Source organism: Perca fluviatilis, chromosome 13 (genome assembly GCF_010015445.1).
Source record: "Perca fluviatilis chromosome 13, GENO_Pfluv_1.0, whole genome shotgun sequence".
Lineage (NCBI taxonomy): Eukaryota > Metazoa > Chordata > Actinopteri > Perciformes > Percidae > Perca > Perca fluviatilis.
In genome coordinates this window covers 34,160,072-34,179,025 of record NC_053124.1, presented here as the reverse complement: position 1 = coordinate 34,179,025, position 18,954 = coordinate 34,160,072, and the positions used below count along the sequence as shown (strand labels likewise).

General features: G+C 42.3%; 2 protein-coding genes across 2 annotated transcripts in view; both read right to left on the bottom strand.

Moving 5' to 3' along the window:
* Window positions 1-702: 702 nt before the first annotated feature.
* LOC120571618 (class I histocompatibility antigen, F10 alpha chain-like) lies at window positions 703-15,436 on the bottom strand. Its single transcript, XM_039820673.1, has 8 exons — window positions 15,019-15,436; window positions 12,583-12,849; window positions 9,910-10,188; window positions 9,508-9,810; window positions 8,990-9,097; window positions 4,464-4,481; window positions 4,278-4,349; window positions 703-2,225 (listed from the first exon to the last, which is right to left on the bottom strand). Exons 1-7 carry the CDS (start codon window positions 15,062-15,064, stop codon window positions 4,303-4,305), a joined length of 1,068 nt encoding a protein of 355 aa, XP_039676607.1. The 5' UTR covers window positions 15,065-15,436; the 3' UTR covers window positions 703-2,225; window positions 4,278-4,302.
* Window positions 15,437-16,969: 1,533 nt separating this feature from the next.
* The window catches only part of LOC120571616 (zinc finger protein 32-like), a 4,212-nt gene continuing 2,227 nt past the window's right edge, over window positions 16,970-18,954 (bottom strand). The window contains exon 2 of the mRNA XM_039820672.1: window positions 16,970-18,124. Within this exon, the coding sequence (XP_039676606.1) occupies window positions 17,235-18,124 (890 nt within the window). The 3' untranslated portion in view covers window positions 16,970-17,234. The remainder of the gene's footprint in view (window positions 18,125-18,954) is intronic.

The window sequence follows — 18,954 nt, the reverse complement described above, 5'->3', positions numbered from 1 at the left end:
CAAAGTTAATCAAAATACTGTAGATCATATGACAACTTGATAATGCTCTAATTCAGGGGGGGTCAAACTCAACTTCACTAAAACTTGATTCACATCAAGGGCCAGACATGTAGTTTATTGACATGCTGACATAGTGTTTTATTGAAAAAGTCAAATATCTTTGACTGTTTTGTTTAGGGATGCACCAAATCCAGATTTTTGGGGTTCGGCCGAATACCGAATCCACTGGTTAAGATTCTGCCGAATCCGAAACCGAATACCGAATCCTCCTTGCGAGTCCATTAACACAGTAAACACATTAATGACGTAAACAATGTCCACAGCAGTGTATTTCTCATTTTTATTTTATTTTAATCGTAAAAACAAAAAAGAATAGGCAACATTATGCCAGGAAGACAAGTGGCAAAACCTACCCTATCTCAAGATCCAATCAATTTCCAAAATATTAGCATTTTAGATTTATAATCCCAATATGTAGGTAATGGTCGTCTGGTTAACACCAGTTTTTAGCTGGGACTGTCCTTCCTTTGCCGTACCTGAAGTTGCTGCATTCTGGCTGCTGTCTGGAGAATCCTTCACGCACAACTCGTATTCTTTCGGATGTTTCATACCAGATGTTTTAACAGCGGCCATGTTGTGTATTGTTTAGGGTCCTCGCCACTACCAGACCAATCGGCATTGAACAGATTGAACATGTAGCTGGACTTGAATGGCCTTCTTTTGACTGAAAGTACTGCCAAACAACAACTTTTTCTGCTCACCAGTTCCATTTTCACTTTCTCACAGCCTGCTGCATTGAACGCTCCACCTACGTAAACACCTTCCCGTGTTCAATGGCGCCGTCATTACGGCGACCAGCAAGTGTAGGGTTGGGTTCGGTGGAAACAGAACCACGTCAAAAAGACCAATATTCGGCCGAATCCGAAGCCGATGATTCGGTGCATCACTGGTTTCATTGCACGTCTCGTATAGCCGTCTCGCTAACAGTTTAGTCGACTTAAAGCCCTGAAGAAGTCAGCAAAAACGTCCTCTGCCATTGCAGAGTTTAGCAAAATCCAGCAAAACAAAGCAGGCAACCACACAGCCGACTCAAAGCAACTTCTTTTCACAGCCGAAATATGAAATCTCTCTGCTTCTGGGAAGGATTTCTGAATCTCAAAGTCGGCAAACCTGCCAGATTCTTCATTGAGTGTCACGTAACTGCAGTTTGAAAAAGTTCTTTTGGTTTGGCGCGCAAATAGGCGGCTAAAATCTGTTGTGAACCTAATGCCTACCGTACACTAGAAGACTTTGAACAAACTCAAGTCTGACACCATCTCACATCTAACGTTAAAGACTGTCATAAAGACTGGGGATCTTGCAGTGTCACACATTGCAAGACTACAACTATTCGTTTTGAAAAATGTAACAAAGCTAGCCAGCTACCGCTAGTGTTAGCTGGTAGCTTAAGGGAAAGTTTGCAGATTTTCGGTTCTGACGTTGGGAAAAGCGACAAAAGTGTTGAAAAAAATGGCCTAAAACGTTATAAAAATTGTGTGAATTTAAAATTTTGACCCAGAAAAACCAAAAAGTTGCATAGTAGACAACACAAGAGTTAAAATACAAACAAAAGACATGGAAGATGCCAACCTTATGAAGCTTATTTTTCATTAGCGGAAGCGGATTATTTAGTTTACAGTGAGACTTTCTACAAACACATAACGGAGCTGTGATGCATTTCATTAACTTAAAAAAATTTAAAATAAAGACTAACATAAGTTCAATACTGTGTATCAAAAGATAAAATATATTAATTATACTTGGCTTTGAGTTCAACAAAGTGCAGCTTTTACCAAGAACTTTGTTTTACAGAAATATATGAGCAGAATATTTACATAACTGGAAAAAAAATAAACAAAATACAGATTTTCTTTGTACTTTTTAGCAAAACAGCACTTGTTCATTTCCTACTGTATACTGTAAACACGTGTTATAATATTTCTGTGTGTTCATTTATGTGGATATAAGAAATCATAGCATCACATACTGTAATTAAGGATTAACGTCAACTACTGTGGATTTTCTGAGTGTCAGACACACAACAAGGCTTATTTATTCCTTTGGCCCAAGTCGGACTTTCCATTTTAGGATTCAATTAAAATCTCAATCCTCAATCAATGCCACAAAACAAATGACCTGCTTTCTGCATAATGGATGTGACAACACCTCTTCTTACTCTGGTCCACCTTTTCCACAAACATGAGGCAGAAAGAAAAACATTTCAGCATCAACTGTAATTACATTTACATTAAAAGGGTAACTACCGTTTTTTTCAACCCTATTTTCCTATGTTTCTGTGTCTATAAGTGACTGATGGGAACACCAGTCTTTGACATTGGTCCAGTGTTAAGCGAGATCGCTGCAGTCGGCAGTGGAGAAACAAGCTGCAATGATAGTTAATAGTAATTGTCCAGCTTGTATTTACCTTCACAAAAGTCCTCGTTTTGCCGCTGACGGACTCAGATTAATATTCGAAGTGTCTGACAACATTATGGAAAGGATTTCTAAAGAGGTCGACCTTTCTTTTAAAGAGTAAGATCCTTTTTTTAAACATAAAAACTTCCGCAAAATATTAAAAAACAGTCATTTTAGCATCGTAAAACACACTACATTCAAAGTCGACAGAAACTAAATAAAACTATGAAAAGCCGTTCTGGGTCGTCTTTCCACTTTTCCAACCATCACAACTCTAGCTCTGGTTGAAATAAACACACAGTTTACTGATTTACATGTGACAATATGTTGGTTCTATACACGCTAAAAGTATTGCTTTTTTAAATGGAGTCTGGTGGGTTTAGCGCTAGTGACTTCAGAGCTGTTTCTGGTTAAACAGAAAGGTCTCAAATAAGTTTTAAAGGGTCTATCTCTGTAGGGATCCTTTCCATAATGTTGACAGACAATTAGAATAATAATCTGAGTCTGTCAGCGGCAAAAACAGAACTTTTAGCAGACACTAACTGACGCTGAACATAACCCGTAGGGGTTACATTGCAGCCCGGTGTGTGGCTGCCGGTCACGTGTAATACTGGACCAATGTCAAAGATTGTTGTTCCTATCAGTCACTTAGGGCGTTTTCACACATACCTCGTTTGGTCCGGACATTCGGACTTTTTAGGGCGTTTTCACACATACCTCATTTGGTCCGGACTTTCGGACTTTTTAGTTTGATCCAAACCAAAATTAAAGGTGTGAAACCTCCCCCGGACCACGGTCCGGATCAAAAGACCAAATTTTGGTCCGACAAAAAGAGGTGGTCTCGGTCCGGACCAAACTGAACCATGGTCCGGTTCGTTGATAGTGTGAAAGCATTTTTTGGATGGTTCGGACTTTCGGACCAAATACAGGAAGCTCTGGCAGGCTCTCCTCGTGTTACAAGACCAGGGAAGCTCCTTTAATTTTTTTTTTTTTTTTTTTTTTTTTTTTTTTTTTTTTTTTTTTTTTTTTTTTTTTTTTTTTTAGGAATAGCTCGGTGCTTAGTGAGAGAGAGAGAGAGAGAGAGAGAGAGAGAGAGAGAGAGAGAGAGAAAAAAAAAACGGTAAGAATGCGCTCAGAGCAGACAGCTGTCGGCTATCAGAGCAGAGAATACATCAGCAGTTTATTTGTTAAGTGGTAGTAAATGTACAGTGTAGGTTTCAGTTTGTCTCTGAATAAATGCTCCAGAAAGAAAGTTCCCGTGTCTTGCTTCTCACAACAAAACAAAAAGAGCCGCGGCAGTAGGGGAGAGCAGCGGTCAGTTGAATAGCCTAAACTCTGACCCAGAGAGAGGATACGAGAGGACGGGGAAGCCCGTCAACAAACCAATCAGTTCTAAGTATCGGGAGACGCAGCTCACGTATGTGATGACGGCAGGACGTAGTTTTGTCACATATAGATCTGTAGTGCGCTTGCAAAACTGCAGTGTGAAGCCAAAACTTACCGGATCAAATGTATACAATGTAACAAAAACATGAACCTTGGTACGGACCTTGGTTCGGACTTTCATGTGTGAAAACGCCCTTAGAGACACAGAAACATAGGGACATAGGGTTGAAAAAAACGGTAGTTACCCTTTTATAAAGCTGCTCAACAGGTCCTTGCCAATCTAAAGGAAATTTTGTGATTTTTGATTTTTAACAATTTTTACCACTAATTCAAGTAATCTCTTTTGTCTTACTCCCTTCTTTGTCATTCAAACCCAAATTGTTTGGAAAGGCATCACGTTACTGCTCTATCTATCTACCCAAATGGAAATAACTCACCGGGTGCAGAGACGTCTGTGTGCAATCAGGTTTCTGGTTTCAGTTTCTCAGAGAGCTCAACGTTGTCGGGAGCTGGAAGGTCAGTAAGACATTTATTTTGCACAGAGCTACATTACACCCAACCGACATAAACTGGAAGTACAGAGAGTAGGTCAGACTTGATCGGCGAGAAAAAAAAATACTTACAATCTGAAGGGCTCTTGGCTGAAAATAAAAAGAAAAGAAAACATTATTCCATGTATCGCTTCCTCTCTTAGAACACCCCACTCACAAGAACATTACGCTGGTATGAATGATCTTTTACAGGCTTTGTATACGTATATTTAAACCCATAGAGAATTGTCACTACATCTGCTGCTTTTTAGCCTCTTTCAGCTCCTAGTTTTGGTTTTGCGGCACATTCCCTGGCTTGTTCAGTCTAAGGGACGAAATCACAAAAGGATTGTGCGGCTTTTGCGGCCCCTAAACCTGCACATATAAGATACAAATAAACAGTGTAATTCTCAAAGCACCCGCAAAGATTGATGCACCCCGAGCTGCGCTGCCAAGCAAACAGTGTCTCGATGCTGCTGTGTTATTTGCACGTATTTAAATCAGGTAATATGCAGACATTTGGCCCAAATGCATCCCCTTTCTAAGGCAAATTAGCCTAATTGCAAAGTTGCAAATTGCACAGTCCAATTTGCAAAGATGAGTGCTAACAGCCGCACATTTACAGTGAAAGTTATTAGCGCCTTCAGGGAGTGGGCGGTGACGAAGCACATTTAAAAAGTGAAGAAAAGGTAACACTTGTCAAGTTCCCAAATGAAGGAGGACATCCTCTTTAACTTGGGATCTTGAGATGTCCTACCTTTCTTCACTTTTTGAACATGCGGATTAGATTTTGGGTTTAGTACTACCCCCAGAATATCCATTGTTAAAGCACCTTAAAAAGCTTAAAGCTCCTTTTTCAAATTAATGAAGCCAACTCATAAGGCGCAGGGTTTCCCCCAGTGTATTGCAAGCCCGGTGGCTCACCGGGCCTAAGTCACTGGGAATTCATTTTCAGGGCCCTATCTTGCACCCAGCGCAGTGCAAAACAAGGCCCGACGCAAGTGTCTTTGCTAGTTTAAGACTGACGCAGTTGTCAATTTCCCACATCGTTTAAATAGCGAATGCACCTGCGCCCATTTGTGGCCCATGGGGTGCTGGTCTTACAGGGAGGTGTGTTCAGGTGCATTCTGGGCGTGCTGGTCTTACAGGGAGGTGTGTTCAGGTGCATTGTGGGTGTGCTGGTCTTACAGGGAGGTGTGTTCAGGTGCATTCTGGGCGTGCCGGTCTTACAGGGAGGTGTGTTCAGGTGCATTCTGGGCGTGCTGGTCTTACAGGGAGGTGTGTTCAGGTGCATTGTGGGTGTGCTGGTCTTACAGGGAGGTGTTTTAAGGTGCATTCTGGGCGTTTTGCTATCTTGAGGCAGCAGGAAGTGATCGCGCCATTGACCAACAAAAACCTGGTCTAAAGTCAATAACGCAGCATTTCATTGTTATTTTAACAGAGCATTAGTAAAACAGGGCTCCACACTAACTTTTTGCCTTGGTTGCACTGGTGCGCCTAACTTTTTTTATTTAGGTGCACCAGCACAAAATTTAGGTGCACCCAAATTTTTCCTCGCATCGCCGTAACGCTGAATGGCGATACACGATATATAGCTTGTTTTTTTTTTTTCACAAAGTGGGCTAAATGTTCAGTTTTAAGTCAAAGCCACTTTTCACAAGCTCTTTTATTAAAACAGATTGTGATTAAAATAAAATGCAAAGACAGGGTTTTCTTTACCAGTTTGAAAATATACAGCTGCAACAGCTGAAAGTTATGTAAAATAAATAGCCTGAGAAAGCTCCTTCATAAGCTTTCAACAACAATAGCAGACTGATCAAAAGAGAGAGAGGACGCCCGGATAGCTCAGTTGGTAAATATAGAGGTTTGACTCCGACCTGCAGCCCTTTCCTATATGACAGGCATGAAAACGGGTCAGGGGTGAAAAAGGTGAGAAGGATATTACCCCTGTAGGGGGGTCCCTTTAAATATTCCATATTTTAAAGCATCAATCATCCCCCTCTCTCTCCCCTTTCATGTATTCCGCTTTCCTATCAAAATAAAGGCCCGAAAATCTTAAAAAAAAAAAAGAAAAAAAAAAAAAAAAAACGACCCGAACCACAGGGGAGTGCGCATGGACTGAAGCGTAGGGCTATGCTAGGCTAATCAGAGAGTGACGGCTGACTCATTAGCGGCGTTACACCCGTCTTGTGTAGGCTATGAAATGTCTGTAGGCCTATCGTCACTGCGCTGCATTTTTATGAACTATGATCCAGCATGCTCCGTCACGCTATTACTCAACGAACTGAAGTTAGTTTAATAATGTGTTTTTCGCCGTGGCGGCCGCAGTAACAGAGTTACCAGCGGAAACGCTGGTACCAATACAGGTTTCCCTCTCATACTTAACAATATACAGCTGTGTTAATAACAATTAAAACTGTAGACAAATGTCGGGAGTTTGGACCAGCGGCGCTGTGTCTCTCCATGTTGCAGGTGAGCCGGCCGGTGTGTGAGTGAATGGGGGCGGGGCTGCGGGGAGGAGAGATCCAAATCCAAACACAGGCACGGCTTTACAGAAGGAATGGGTCATGTAACGCAACATTAAACCATATCGATATAAACAACATCGCTCCGTTAGTGGAGAGGCAGCGGATGCGAGGACGTTAGATGCATCGGTGCGACCTAGGAAAAATCTTAGTCGCACCCTTACAAATTTTGGTCGCATTTGCGACCAAATTGGTCGCACTCTCGAGCCCTGTAAAATGCTCCTAGGCTCGTGCACAGCGCGCACACACACTATGCCTGTTACACACACAGGGACGCACAGCAGCACACACACTTGCAGAAGATTACAAATAAAAATATTACGGTGCAAATCCTCAATCATAACAACAATGCTCCAAGGTCCAAACAGTCCGGCTGCTTTTTAAAGGGAATGGGAGATGATCTCTGATTGGTTGACTGCATGTTACGCCCAAAACACACCTCTGATTAATGAAGACACTGAGGGCTAGATTTACTAACACTAGCGCAGTTTGCGCTGCGTCCGTTTATGCGAGTTCGGTAATAGCGCACGCTACGCTTCCACAGTTTGCGTAGTATTTATCAACCCTGACACCCATCAGGCAATCAGCGTCTTTCTCCGCCCACTATACCGTAAATTGCACTGTAGCAAAGCGGTACTTGTGCTATGATATGGCTGAGTGCAGACTGCGATATTCCCACTGCTGATGCTATGACTGTTTGAAATGATCCTGATGCCAATATCTGTAATGTAGCGAGGAGTTTAACAACTGCTGGAATGGGATGTGAACGCTGAGTGGGAGATTCAATTTCATCTTTGATTTCTTCCAGTAACTCTAATATTGCACGGCTGCTTGATCTGTAACGCTAAATGATGTTGTGTTCACTGACAAAGTGTGATTCTTCTGTTAAAAATATTTTCAGCCTCGCCTATGTCTTCGTCTTGCTCAAATTACTGTTGCCATTTCACCACGCGGCACAAAGGTCTACGAGGAAACTTCGATCGATTTGAAAGAGAGGAGAATTTCCCCCAGAGAGCTGCTTACTGACAGTCTTTGTAAATACCACGCGGAATATATAATTAGGTGCCCTTTGCGCTTATCCTCCCACCTTTTTGGGTGGAACTCCCACTTCCCACGCCACTCCACGAACGCATATTGAAAGCGCAACTTGTCTCTTCTCGCTCATGTGGCAGACAATCTGCGATTTTACCCAAGTGCGCCCTGTTTGTAAATAGCCCGCATCGGTTACGTCCGTCTTTGCGACCAATTAGGCCCTGGAAACAGGCGCAAACGGCTTGATAAATCTAGCCCTAAGTCTTTTGAACCATGCGCCCGGCACACGGACCCTGTTTTCCGCCATCAAACTATTAAAAGTGGATTTGGCCATGCCCTAAACGCACCTGGGCCAGGCGCTTCACGCCGTGCGCTTAGATCGTTAAAATAGGGCCCTCAATGTATTTAACTCCAGTTACAGCGGGGTGGCTCGGTTTGAAACATATTTTCAAATCTCCAGTTAGCTTTTAGCACTGACTTAATGTAGGGCTCTGTGAAATCTGTCTTATAGCTTTTTTAAATTGTCAATTTCGCAACTCCTTTGATGATTCTGTTATCACAGAAACTTTCAGGCTCTACATTTTTGCTGCCATCAGGCTGTGACTGGTCTGAGCTGGGCCCTCGCCAAAAAAAAATAAAAATAAAATAAAGACACTCGCCACCCGGCTAAACAACTTTTCTGGGGGAAACCCTGAGTAGTGTCTTCTTTTACAGTCTGAAGGTTTGAAAACAGAAACACCACTGACAAACTGGATTTTGAATCTATTTGACATGTTTAAATTCCTTCCTAAAATTCGGAGGAAAAGCCTCTGCACCTCATCGGTCAGGGCGCAGAGTGAGAAGTGTTCTTGGTGCACAGGCAACATTTATACTTTGTCACATGGACAACTGCAATCAGACCTGTGCGACTGGGGGGAGTTGATGAGCAACTCGTGAGGCAATTGGCGGCCGCAATCCATTCTTGATGAACTGGCCCCTTCAGCGTTTCTAGCAGTAGATAGCTTCACACCCAACAATGGACAGGAGGACTGATTACAGCCATGACAAGTTTCAGCCTCTCACCTTTTTTCTTTTTGTAAACTGTGACTCCGGTGGCCAATGTCAAGATGGAAACCACTGCGACCACTGCAGACAACGTGATGGGGAGTGTTGTAGCACTGGGCTTCTCAACTGAACAAAACAACAGAGAACAGGTTCTGTATGCAGGACGCAAGAAGAACATCCATCCATCCATCCATCCAGCCATCCATCCATCCATCGAATGCTACTTTTATCGAGTTACTAGTTTTCATCCTGCTGTCTATTACAACAGATGTGGTCAGTAATATTATTTGCAGTTATTATTTACTAGTTAGTTTAAACATGTTTCAGAAAAATCTTGGACAATGTTTTTTATCTTTGGCTGCGTGGCAATCAAATGGTCCGTAAAAAACGCAGGACTTTCCATTCACTTTGAATGGGGGCAGTGCGTTTAGGCCGAAGCCAACAAGTCCAGTTTAGTCCATACAAAAAAATAAAAGCATTGTTAATTAAACGTCATAGCTAAGTAAATGTAAATGTTTTCAACCTCTGCTACTCACCCCAGTTAGTCCTGATCACTGCTGGATCCAGCTTGGTTAGGATGTTATCCTCGACAGCGGAGAGCTGAAACACACAATCGTACCGCCACCAGTCGTCACGTTTGACCAGCGAAAGATTCAAATCCACGCTCATCTGGAAGGTCCCGTCATGGTTGTAGAGGAGCTCGCCGTGTACCACGTGCTCGTGGAGCTCCTCTCCGTCTCTGCTCCAGAACATCAGCGCTCTGTCTGGGTAGAAACCGGTGGCGTGGCAGCTCACTGGAGACCAGGGAGTCTTCTGGAGCAGAGACATCCTGGGAAGCTCTGGAGAAAACAGATGCAAGACAGACCAAGAGAGGCAGAGAGGTTGCTTTCACACTAGTCTATATCCACGTAAACAATATAAGCAGTTTTGTCTTTTACCTGTTCTCTGCAGAGTGCTCTTCCCGTACATCAGACTGTTCTTCAGCCTCACAGGGCACTCCTGGGTCAAACGGTGCTCCATGAATTCTAACCAACTTTTGTCATTATTCCACTTGTGTTGGGTTCTGAGAAACTGTGGTTTTATGGCGATCCATCTCTGTGCTTTCATGTCCAATATTAAGACGTCTTCTCCATTATGACTGATTAGACCAAAACCATTAACTTCTACAGTCTCATCATCCCATTCACAGCCATTCAAAACCTGGATTACATGGATGCCTGAGAGAGATAGGGATCAAAGCACAGGTTTTAGTAAACCATCACCTTAGTTTAGCGCAGGGGTGACAAACCAGCGCCAGAATCAACGTTGTCTTTTTGGGGGGTTCTTCATGCAATTTTTGTTTTTGTTATTTCACTTTAGTTTTTTTTAGCATTTTATCAACGTTTTTGTCTCCTTTTCGAGGTTTTTTTTGGACAATTTTTCTTTCTTTGTTAGTTTTTTCAAAGTTTGTGCCGCTTTTTCCGACATTTGCAACTTTTGTCTCTTTTGAGTTTGTTTTTTTGACAATATTTTAATGTTTTTGTGCTTTTTTCAACACATGCAGACATGTCCCGGGACCTCCCTAGATAGTTGGAGATCTCTCTCTGCCGCCACGGTATCGGAAATAGGGCAGACGCACAATGTAGTCGCGGTTGCCTTTTAAATTATCCTGCCGACATAACGCACCCCCCCATTGGCTGCTGCTCACATTGCCATTTAAGTAAGTAGAACTATTCAGAGGTCATTGGGCCCGTCCAGTTTAACAACAAGTAGAACTATTCAGAGGTCATTGGGCCCGTCCAGTTTAACAACAAGTAGAACTATTCAGAGGTTATTGGACCCTTCCAGTTTAACAACAAGTAGAACTATTCAGAGGTTATTGGGCCCGTCCAGTTTAACAACAAGTAGAACTATTCAGAGGTTATTGGACCCTTCCAGTTTAACAACAAGTAGAACTATTCAGAGGTTATTGGGCCCGTCCAGTTTAACAACAAGTAGAACTATTCAGAGGTCATTGGACCCGTCCAGTTCAACAACAAGTAGAACTATTCAGAGGTCATTGGACCCGTCCAGTTTAACAACAAGTAGAACTATTCAGAGGTTATTGGACCCGTCCAGTTTAACAACAAGCAGAACTATTCAGAGGTTATTGGACCCGTCCAGTTTAACAACATGTAGAACTATTCAGAGGTTATTGGACCCGTCCAGTTTAACAACAAGCAGAACTATTCAGAGGTTATTGGACCAGTCCAGTTTAACAAGTAGAACTATTCAGAGGTTATTGGCGGCCCAGTTTAACAACAAGTAGAACTTTAGAGGTATTGGCAGTTTACAAAATAACATTCAAGTTAGAGCCCTTATCGCTTTAACAAGTAGAACTATTCAGGGCCCGGCCCAGTTTAACAACAAGTAGAACTATTCAGAGGTTATTGGACCCGTCCCAGTTTAACAATAAGTAGAACTATTCAGAGGTTTTGTTAGTTTAACAACAAGTAGAACTATTCAGAGGTATTGACCTCATCAACAACAAGTAAATATTCGAGATACGTTACAACAAGTGAAAAAGGTATGACCCGCCTTCAATTAATTCGGGTTTGCGTCCGTTATTTTATATTAAAATAAGTAGAAATTATTGGCCCGTCCAGTTTAACAACAAGTAGAACTATTCAGAGGTCATTGGACCCGTCCAGTTCAACAACAAGTAGAACTATTCAGAGGTCATTGGACCCGTCCAGTTATACAACAAGTAGAACTATTCAGAGGTTATTGGGCCCGTCCAGTTCAACAATAAGTAGAACTATTCAGAGGTTATTGGGCCCATCCAGTTTAACAACAAGTAGAACTATTCAGAGGTTATTGGACCCGTCCAGTTTAACAACAAATAGAACTATTCAGAGGTTATTGGGCCTGTCCAGTTTAACAACAAATAGAACTATTCAGAGGTTATTGGACCCGTCCAGTTTAACAACAAGTAGAACTATTCAGAGGTTATTGGACCCATCCAGTTTAACTCCACATACTGTTGTGTTGATGTAGTTGATGTATTGTCAAAACGTTCTTCCGAGTTCTTCGACTATTAAACGACCAGCTCCACCAAAAACGTCACCGCGGTGGGTCCGTTCTAACTGGACAACGTTCAACTTGTCAGTTCTGTCAGCTCATCGTCCTGATATCAAACATCTGGAACCATTAAAACGGTAAGTGAGTCAGTGTAATATGTCATTCTATACTTTGGGTTTTGGTTTCCCTATGAAGAATTTCTTGTAATATTCATTTTGTAGACCTGTTGTAGATGTGAAGTGCCCCATATTTCCTCTGAAAATACAGTTCAATGACAACTGAAAATATGAAAATATTGTTTGGACAGACCTGCCCTGAAACAGTGAAAACACTTTCAACTGTGACATTTCCCTTCATACTTTTCCCGTTTGAACCTTTTGAATTCCCGTTCAGAACACGAGACAAAACAAGAGTTTACTTGCAAAGCGTAACATGCAAAATAATCTGGATTTTTTCTTCTTCCGAATAGTCTGTTTTGTGATCGTTAGGAGCCGAAATAAAAAAATCGTGATCAAAATTTGAGTAATTGCACAGCCCTAGCTGCTGGCAAGTGAAGCATTCAGTAAACACACCTTCAGTCCGGTTGAAGCGCTCCTTTCCAATCTCAATGTTGACCCTCCCTATCTGCTCTTGGCCTTCCCAGTATGAAGTCTGCCTCTTCCAGTACTCTGGATCATCTGCTGTGACTCGGCTCATCCAGGCCTGCGTGGGTACCGTCGTCTTGGTGATGCTGCTGTAGTGTTCCGTTTGAAACCCGTCGACGAACACAACGGCCACAAACTCGGGGAAATTTGGGACTTCAGAGGATGCCGTGTAGACATGCTTCAGGGAGTGTATCGCTGCACAGAGAAGCACAAGATTTCAGCCAGAGCTGTAACAATTCCAAACTTTGCCGTAAAAATATGCGTTACTTTTATTTTAAACAAAGTACGGTTTTTAATGAATTCCAGGATACATCTTTTGGTTATATAATCACTGTCATGTGACCCAGATAATGTAGTAACACAGGTACACAGCCTATGAAGTAAACTCTTTATTATCATCAAACATAGTTTCTATCTGCCCCCCCCCCCCATTTTTGTTGCTATGAACGTGTTTTTGGGTCTAGTGCCAACATCTAACAATTCTTATTAAAAAACTTATAGCTAAATAGTCTCAGGAAGGAACTTGTTTTGGTGGAACATGTGGACGTTAAAAAATAGTTTCTCGCCCAACAATGGCGAATAAGCTTTAAAGTACTAATGCGGATTGCAGGCAACTGGATAAAATCGAGAATTTGTATTAAAGAAAATTAAGCCTATACATACAGTATATCAAAAAAACTTTATTACATGTGATAATAATGACATAATATATGTTTTGAATGTTTTAACCAACATCAGTGGTGGAATGTAACTAAGTACATTTACTCCAGTACTGTACTTCAGTCCAAATATTGAGGTAGTTGTACTTTACTTGAGTTTTTTCTTTTCGTGCCACTTTCTACTTCTACTTCGCTACATTTCAGAGAGAAATATTAGACTTTAGTTACTCTGCTACATTCATCTGTTCCAGCTTTAGTTACTAGTTACTTTAGTTACTCCGCTACATTCATGTTACAGCTTTAGTTACTAGTTACTTTAGTTACTCCACTACTAGTTACTTTAGTTACTCCGCTACATTCATCTGTTCCAACTTTAGTTACTAGTTACTTTAGTTACTCCACTACATTCATCTGTTCCAGCTTTAGTTACTAGTTACTTTAGTTACTCCGCTACATTCATCAGTTCCAGCTTTAGTTACTAGTTACTTTACTTACTCTGCTACATTCATCTGTTACAGCTTTAGTTACTAGTTACTTTAGTTACTCCGCTACATTCATCTGTTCCAGCTTTAGTTACTAGTTACTTTAGTTACTCCACTCCATTCATGTTACAGCTTTAGTTACTAGTTACTTTAGTTACTCCACTACATTCATCTGTTACAGCTTTAGTTACTAGTTACTTTAGTTACTCCGCTACATTCATCTGTTACAGCTTTAGTTACTAGTTACTTTAGTTACTCCACTACCTTCATCTGTTCCAGCTTTAGTTACTAGTTACTTTAGTTACTCCACTACCTTCATCTGTTCCAGCTTTAGTTACTAGTTACTTTAGTTACTCCTCCCATTCATCTGTAACAGCTTTAGTTACTAGTTACTTTAGTTACTCCTCTAAAATCATCTGTTACAGCTTTAGTTACTAGTTACTTTAGTTACTCCACTACATTCATCTGTTACAGCTTTAGTTACTAGTTACTTTAGTTACTCCACTACATTCATCTGTTACAGCTTTAGTTACTTTACTTTGTTACTCCGCACATTCATCTGTTACAGCTTTAGTTACTCTGCTACCTTCATCTGTTACAGCTTTAGTTACTAGTTACTTTAGTTACTCCTGCACATTCATCTGTTACAGCTTTAGTTACTAGTTACTAGTTAAATTGTTACAGCTTTAGTTACTCTGCTACATTCATCTGTTCCAGCTTTAGTTACTAGTTACTCCACTACATTCATCTGTTACAGCTTTAGTTACTAGTTACTTTAGTTACTCCTCTACATTCATCTGTTACAGCTTTAGTTACTACTTACTAGTTACTTTACACATTAAGATTCCTACACACAGAACACATGTAGTTTATAACATCTGATGTTTGATTCTAAAGTAAACTAGCCGATAATATAACGGCTACAAGTCCAGCTGAAACACACACACACACACACACACACACACACACACACACACACACACACACACACACACACACACACACACAGAGCTGAGCAGATGAGACCATTAAACACACAACTGGTTGGATCCTTTGCACTTTCTACAATGGGAGGATTCTTCTTTACTTTTAATAGTTTAACTATATTTAACTATATACGAACACTTAAATAAAGTATCATCAGGTGAGAAGCTCAGCTGAACGTCGTCAAAACGAAAGTACAGCTGCGCACATTCACGGTTAAATTAAAAATGTGATCTTACCTGCAGACGCAACGTGACATGACAGCAGCAGCAGAATCAGTTGCATGATCTGCTTTCACAAGTTTAAAACGAGAAAAAAAAGGAGAACAGAAATACAGAATAAGGAAGTCTATAGTTTCCCCCCATGGACAGTTTACCACCGATGATATCGAAACTGTAAATCCGTGTTGATCACATGAGACGACCCTCGGTTAAAACAGGATACGCAAGGAAACATTCTGACCAATCGGAACTCAGAAAAGACTGAAACGTCACGGGTTACTAGGCCGATTTTTGGAAAGAAGGTTGATTAAATAGACTTACAGTTGGAACGTACCGCGAGTCTCTCTCTCCGATAGACAGGACGAGTGGGAAAAACTGTGATAATTGCAGCCTATATGCTGAGAAGTCGAGACAGCCAAAATCACCATAAACCATAAACACTATACCCACTAAGAAAGCTCCAGGATTTCCATATACCCACATAAAAATGCCCAATGACACGCAACAACATACTTTCCATTATATAGTAGGTTTGATATATTTTGAATTGCCATCTGTTATTTTCTTCTTCATAGGCTAAATAAAGGGATTTCCACCGTAAATAGATGCATAAAAGTGTATCTGAATACAGGAAATTAATGCGTTGATGCTCAAAACTTCCCTGGGGGAGGACACCCAGACCCTAAAACTAGCTGCTCAACGCTGCTATATACGCAATGCTTACGTGCGCGGTGTGGTCCAGCTATAAGAGTGTCATAACTGGTTTTGTGTACAAAGATGGACAATTGAAAATGTTATTATTAGGTCAATTTCATATTCAGAAATCCAAAACCATGTTTGATTAATTCTCTGAAATACTGTAAAGAGGAAAAATGTATGTCTACAGTTAAACTACATGATTTAAAGCTGTGAATGTTTTTGTCTATGCTTCTAGTATTGTCATGAGATGAGAAGTTGCCTTACCAACTACTGTCTGTATTTATTTGTTATATATTGTTGTTTAAAGTGCTCATATTATGCTCATTTTCAGGTTCATAATTGTATTTAGAGGTTGTACCTTAATAGGTTCATGTGGTTTAATTTTCAAAAAACATCATATTGTTGTTGTACTGCACATTGCTGCAGCTCCTCTTTTCACCCTGTGTGTTAAGCTCTCTGTTTTAGCTACAGAGTGAGACCTCTCCACTTCTGTTCCATCTTTGTTGGGAGTCGCACATGCTCAGTAGCTAGGTAAGGACTACTAGCCAGTCAGAAGCAGAGTATGAGGGCATGCCCTGACAGTAGCTAGGTAAGGACTACTAGCCAGTCAGAAGCAGAGTATGAGGTCGGGCCTCTCAGAAAAAAAAAGAAAAAAAAAACAGCTCAGCAAAAAAGAAAGGGAAAGGTATACAACCAAAAAAAAGCAGAGTATGAGGGCATGCCCTGACAGTACCTAGGTAAGTACTACTAGCCAGTCAGAAGCAGAGTATGAGGGCGTGCCCTGACAGTAGCTAGGTTAGGACTACTAGCCAGTCAGAAGCAGAGTATGAGGGCGTGCCCTGACAGTAGCTAGGTTAGGACTACTAGCCAGTCAGAAGCAGAGTATGAGGGCGTGCCCTGAGAGTACCTTGGTAAGTACTACTAGCCCTGACAGTAGCTAGGTCACTAGAGCGCACGGGGTCCACTACGTGACAAACCCTATGGAGCGTACCACTGTGTGTGCATATTTCAAAAGAGTGACAGTGTGAGTGGAGAAATAGATAGAGACAACAAAATGGAACGAATCAGAGAAGCGAAAGAAAAGTTGTGTCCTGTTCTCTTTATTTATATATTTTATAACTGTCCAACCAGTAGAACATGTCCTGTTCTGTAGACATGGTCCTTATTTATATAAGGTTATATATATATATATATATATATATATATATATATATATATATATATATATATATGTTGGACCAGTCCAATGTGACTGGTACAACGTGTGTGTGTGTGTGTGTGTGTGTGTGTGTGTGTGTCCAATATGACAGTCAGTTGAAATAACCTTTGTGTTGTATTTGTTAGGAATCTATTTCGATGCGTTTTCCCGTAACTTCTGTAATTTTACATACGTTTAAAAATATCAAAATTAATATCGATATCGCAAAATATCACATTCTGTCCATATCGTGCAACCCCTACAAACAACCGATCCATTCATCCAGAAAATACCCCGCACGTTAATCCACGCTGAAAATAGCCGTTAGCCGCGGCCTTTAATCGCCGTCGGTGTTTTTGGCGTGCGACGACGGAGGCCGCCGACAGGCTTTCCTCTGACACGGGTGTTTGTAGAAGCACGACCGCTGGCTGAAGTGCCGGTCGCAGATGGCGCACCGGTACGGCCGCTCGCCGGTGTGCGTGCGCAGGTGCACTGTCAGGTTCCCCTTCTCCACGAAGCCGCGGCCGCAGTAGGCGCACACGAAGGGCTTCTCGCCCGTGTGGCTGCGCACGTGGCGCACCAGCGACGCCCGGCGGCCGAAGCTCTTGCCGCAGACGGTGCAGCCGAACGGCCGCTCGCCCGTGTGGATCCTCAGGTGCGTGCGCAGGTTCCCGCGCAGCGTGAAGCCCTGGCCGCAGACGCCGCAGTGGAACGCCGCGTCCCGGTGGACGCGCAGGTGGAGCTCCAGGCTCTCGGCGGGCTCCAGGCGCTTCCCGCACAGGCCGCAGTCTCTCGGGTGCTCCGAGGCGTGCGTGGTCAGGCGGCCGATCCTCTTGAAGGACTCGCCGCAAACTTTGCAGCTAAACGCCGGCTGGGACGGGCGTGGCGGCTCGGCTGAGCTCGGCGCCGTTCCGCCCGGAGGTGGACTTTGTCCCCGAGCTTCTTCGTCCATCTCCTCCGGTCTCCAAAGCCCCGGCGCCTCTCCCCAGTCGCCGCTGTCTTCCGTGTTGGATGAGTCGGCGAGATGTCGGCCGTCGCTCGCTCTTTCTGGATCGAAGTCGCTCGTTGGCTCAGAAGCTCCGCGGTCATCGCCGCAGACTTCCGTTTTGATCCGAGCGGCGGAGAAGACGGCGTCTGTCTCACGGGTCTGGTCCGTCCGGTCCAGCGGGACGCTTCGGATCGGATCATCAGGGCAGAGTTTGACCCAGGAGGACGTCTGGTCGGGGTCTGAAGGGACGCAGAAGACAGAAAGAAGAGAGTTTTTCTTCATGGTTTTATTTTAATTGTTTATTTAGATAGGGACAGTGCTTATTAATGGACATCAGTACTGTCACTACCCAAAGTGAGTAGAGTGCAGATTTGAGTAGCGCATGCTCAGATTTAAACTGTTTATGGCATAACGTGTCTTACTGAAATTTGTGAAATCTGTAAAATAATAAACGTTTCTCTTTACATACAATAACAGAAGATGGAAATCATTTCAAAAACGTTTTAGCTATCTATGATTGTTTGATTGCTAACGTTAGCTAAAAACGCCATTAGCATCTAGTAGGCTACTTGATTGCAAACGTTAGCTCAAAACGCCGTTAGCATCTAGCTAGTAGGCTACTTGATTGCTAACATTAGCTCAAACCGCCGTTAGCATCTTGTAGGTTACTTGTCGCAAAGTGACGCATGCGCAACTCACATCTGCACTCTACTCACTTTGGGTAGTGACAAGTACAAGTACACAATGCAAATACGCTAGAGCTAGCACCATAGCTAATTTTCATCTACTGTCCCTATGGGCATGTTCAGCATCAGCAGCAACACGTTCCCCAATGCTACCCAAAACTGGATATTGTAAAGCTGGTTCTATGGTTATTGTAGAATAGAATGCCTTTTTATTGTCATTATACACATGTCCAACGAGATTAAAAGCAACTCCTCTTCCAGCAACGCCCTCATTAGTTTGAGAGACAAGACAAATACAACAGAGGGCTGGGTACTGAATTTGTTGACTAATCGATTTATCATTGTGTTGTCGACCATGCAACGCTTCGTTTTTCTGGGTCTAA

Excerpts from the sequence above, each read along its gene's own strand:
- LOC120571618 (XM_039820673.1), bottom strand. The coding sequence starts at position 15,064 with ATGCAACTGATTCTGCTGCTGCTGTCATGTCACGTTGCGTCTGCAG. Across the intron at positions 10,189-12,582 it reads GCGCTTCAACCGGACTGAAG|GCATCCATGTAATCCAGGTT; the intron begins GTGTGTTTACTG and ends TATCTCTCTCAG. Across the intron at positions 9,098-9,507 it reads AGTGATCAGGACTAACTGGG|TTGAGAAGCCCAGTGCTACA; the intron begins GTGAGTAGCAGA and ends TGTTTTGTTCAG.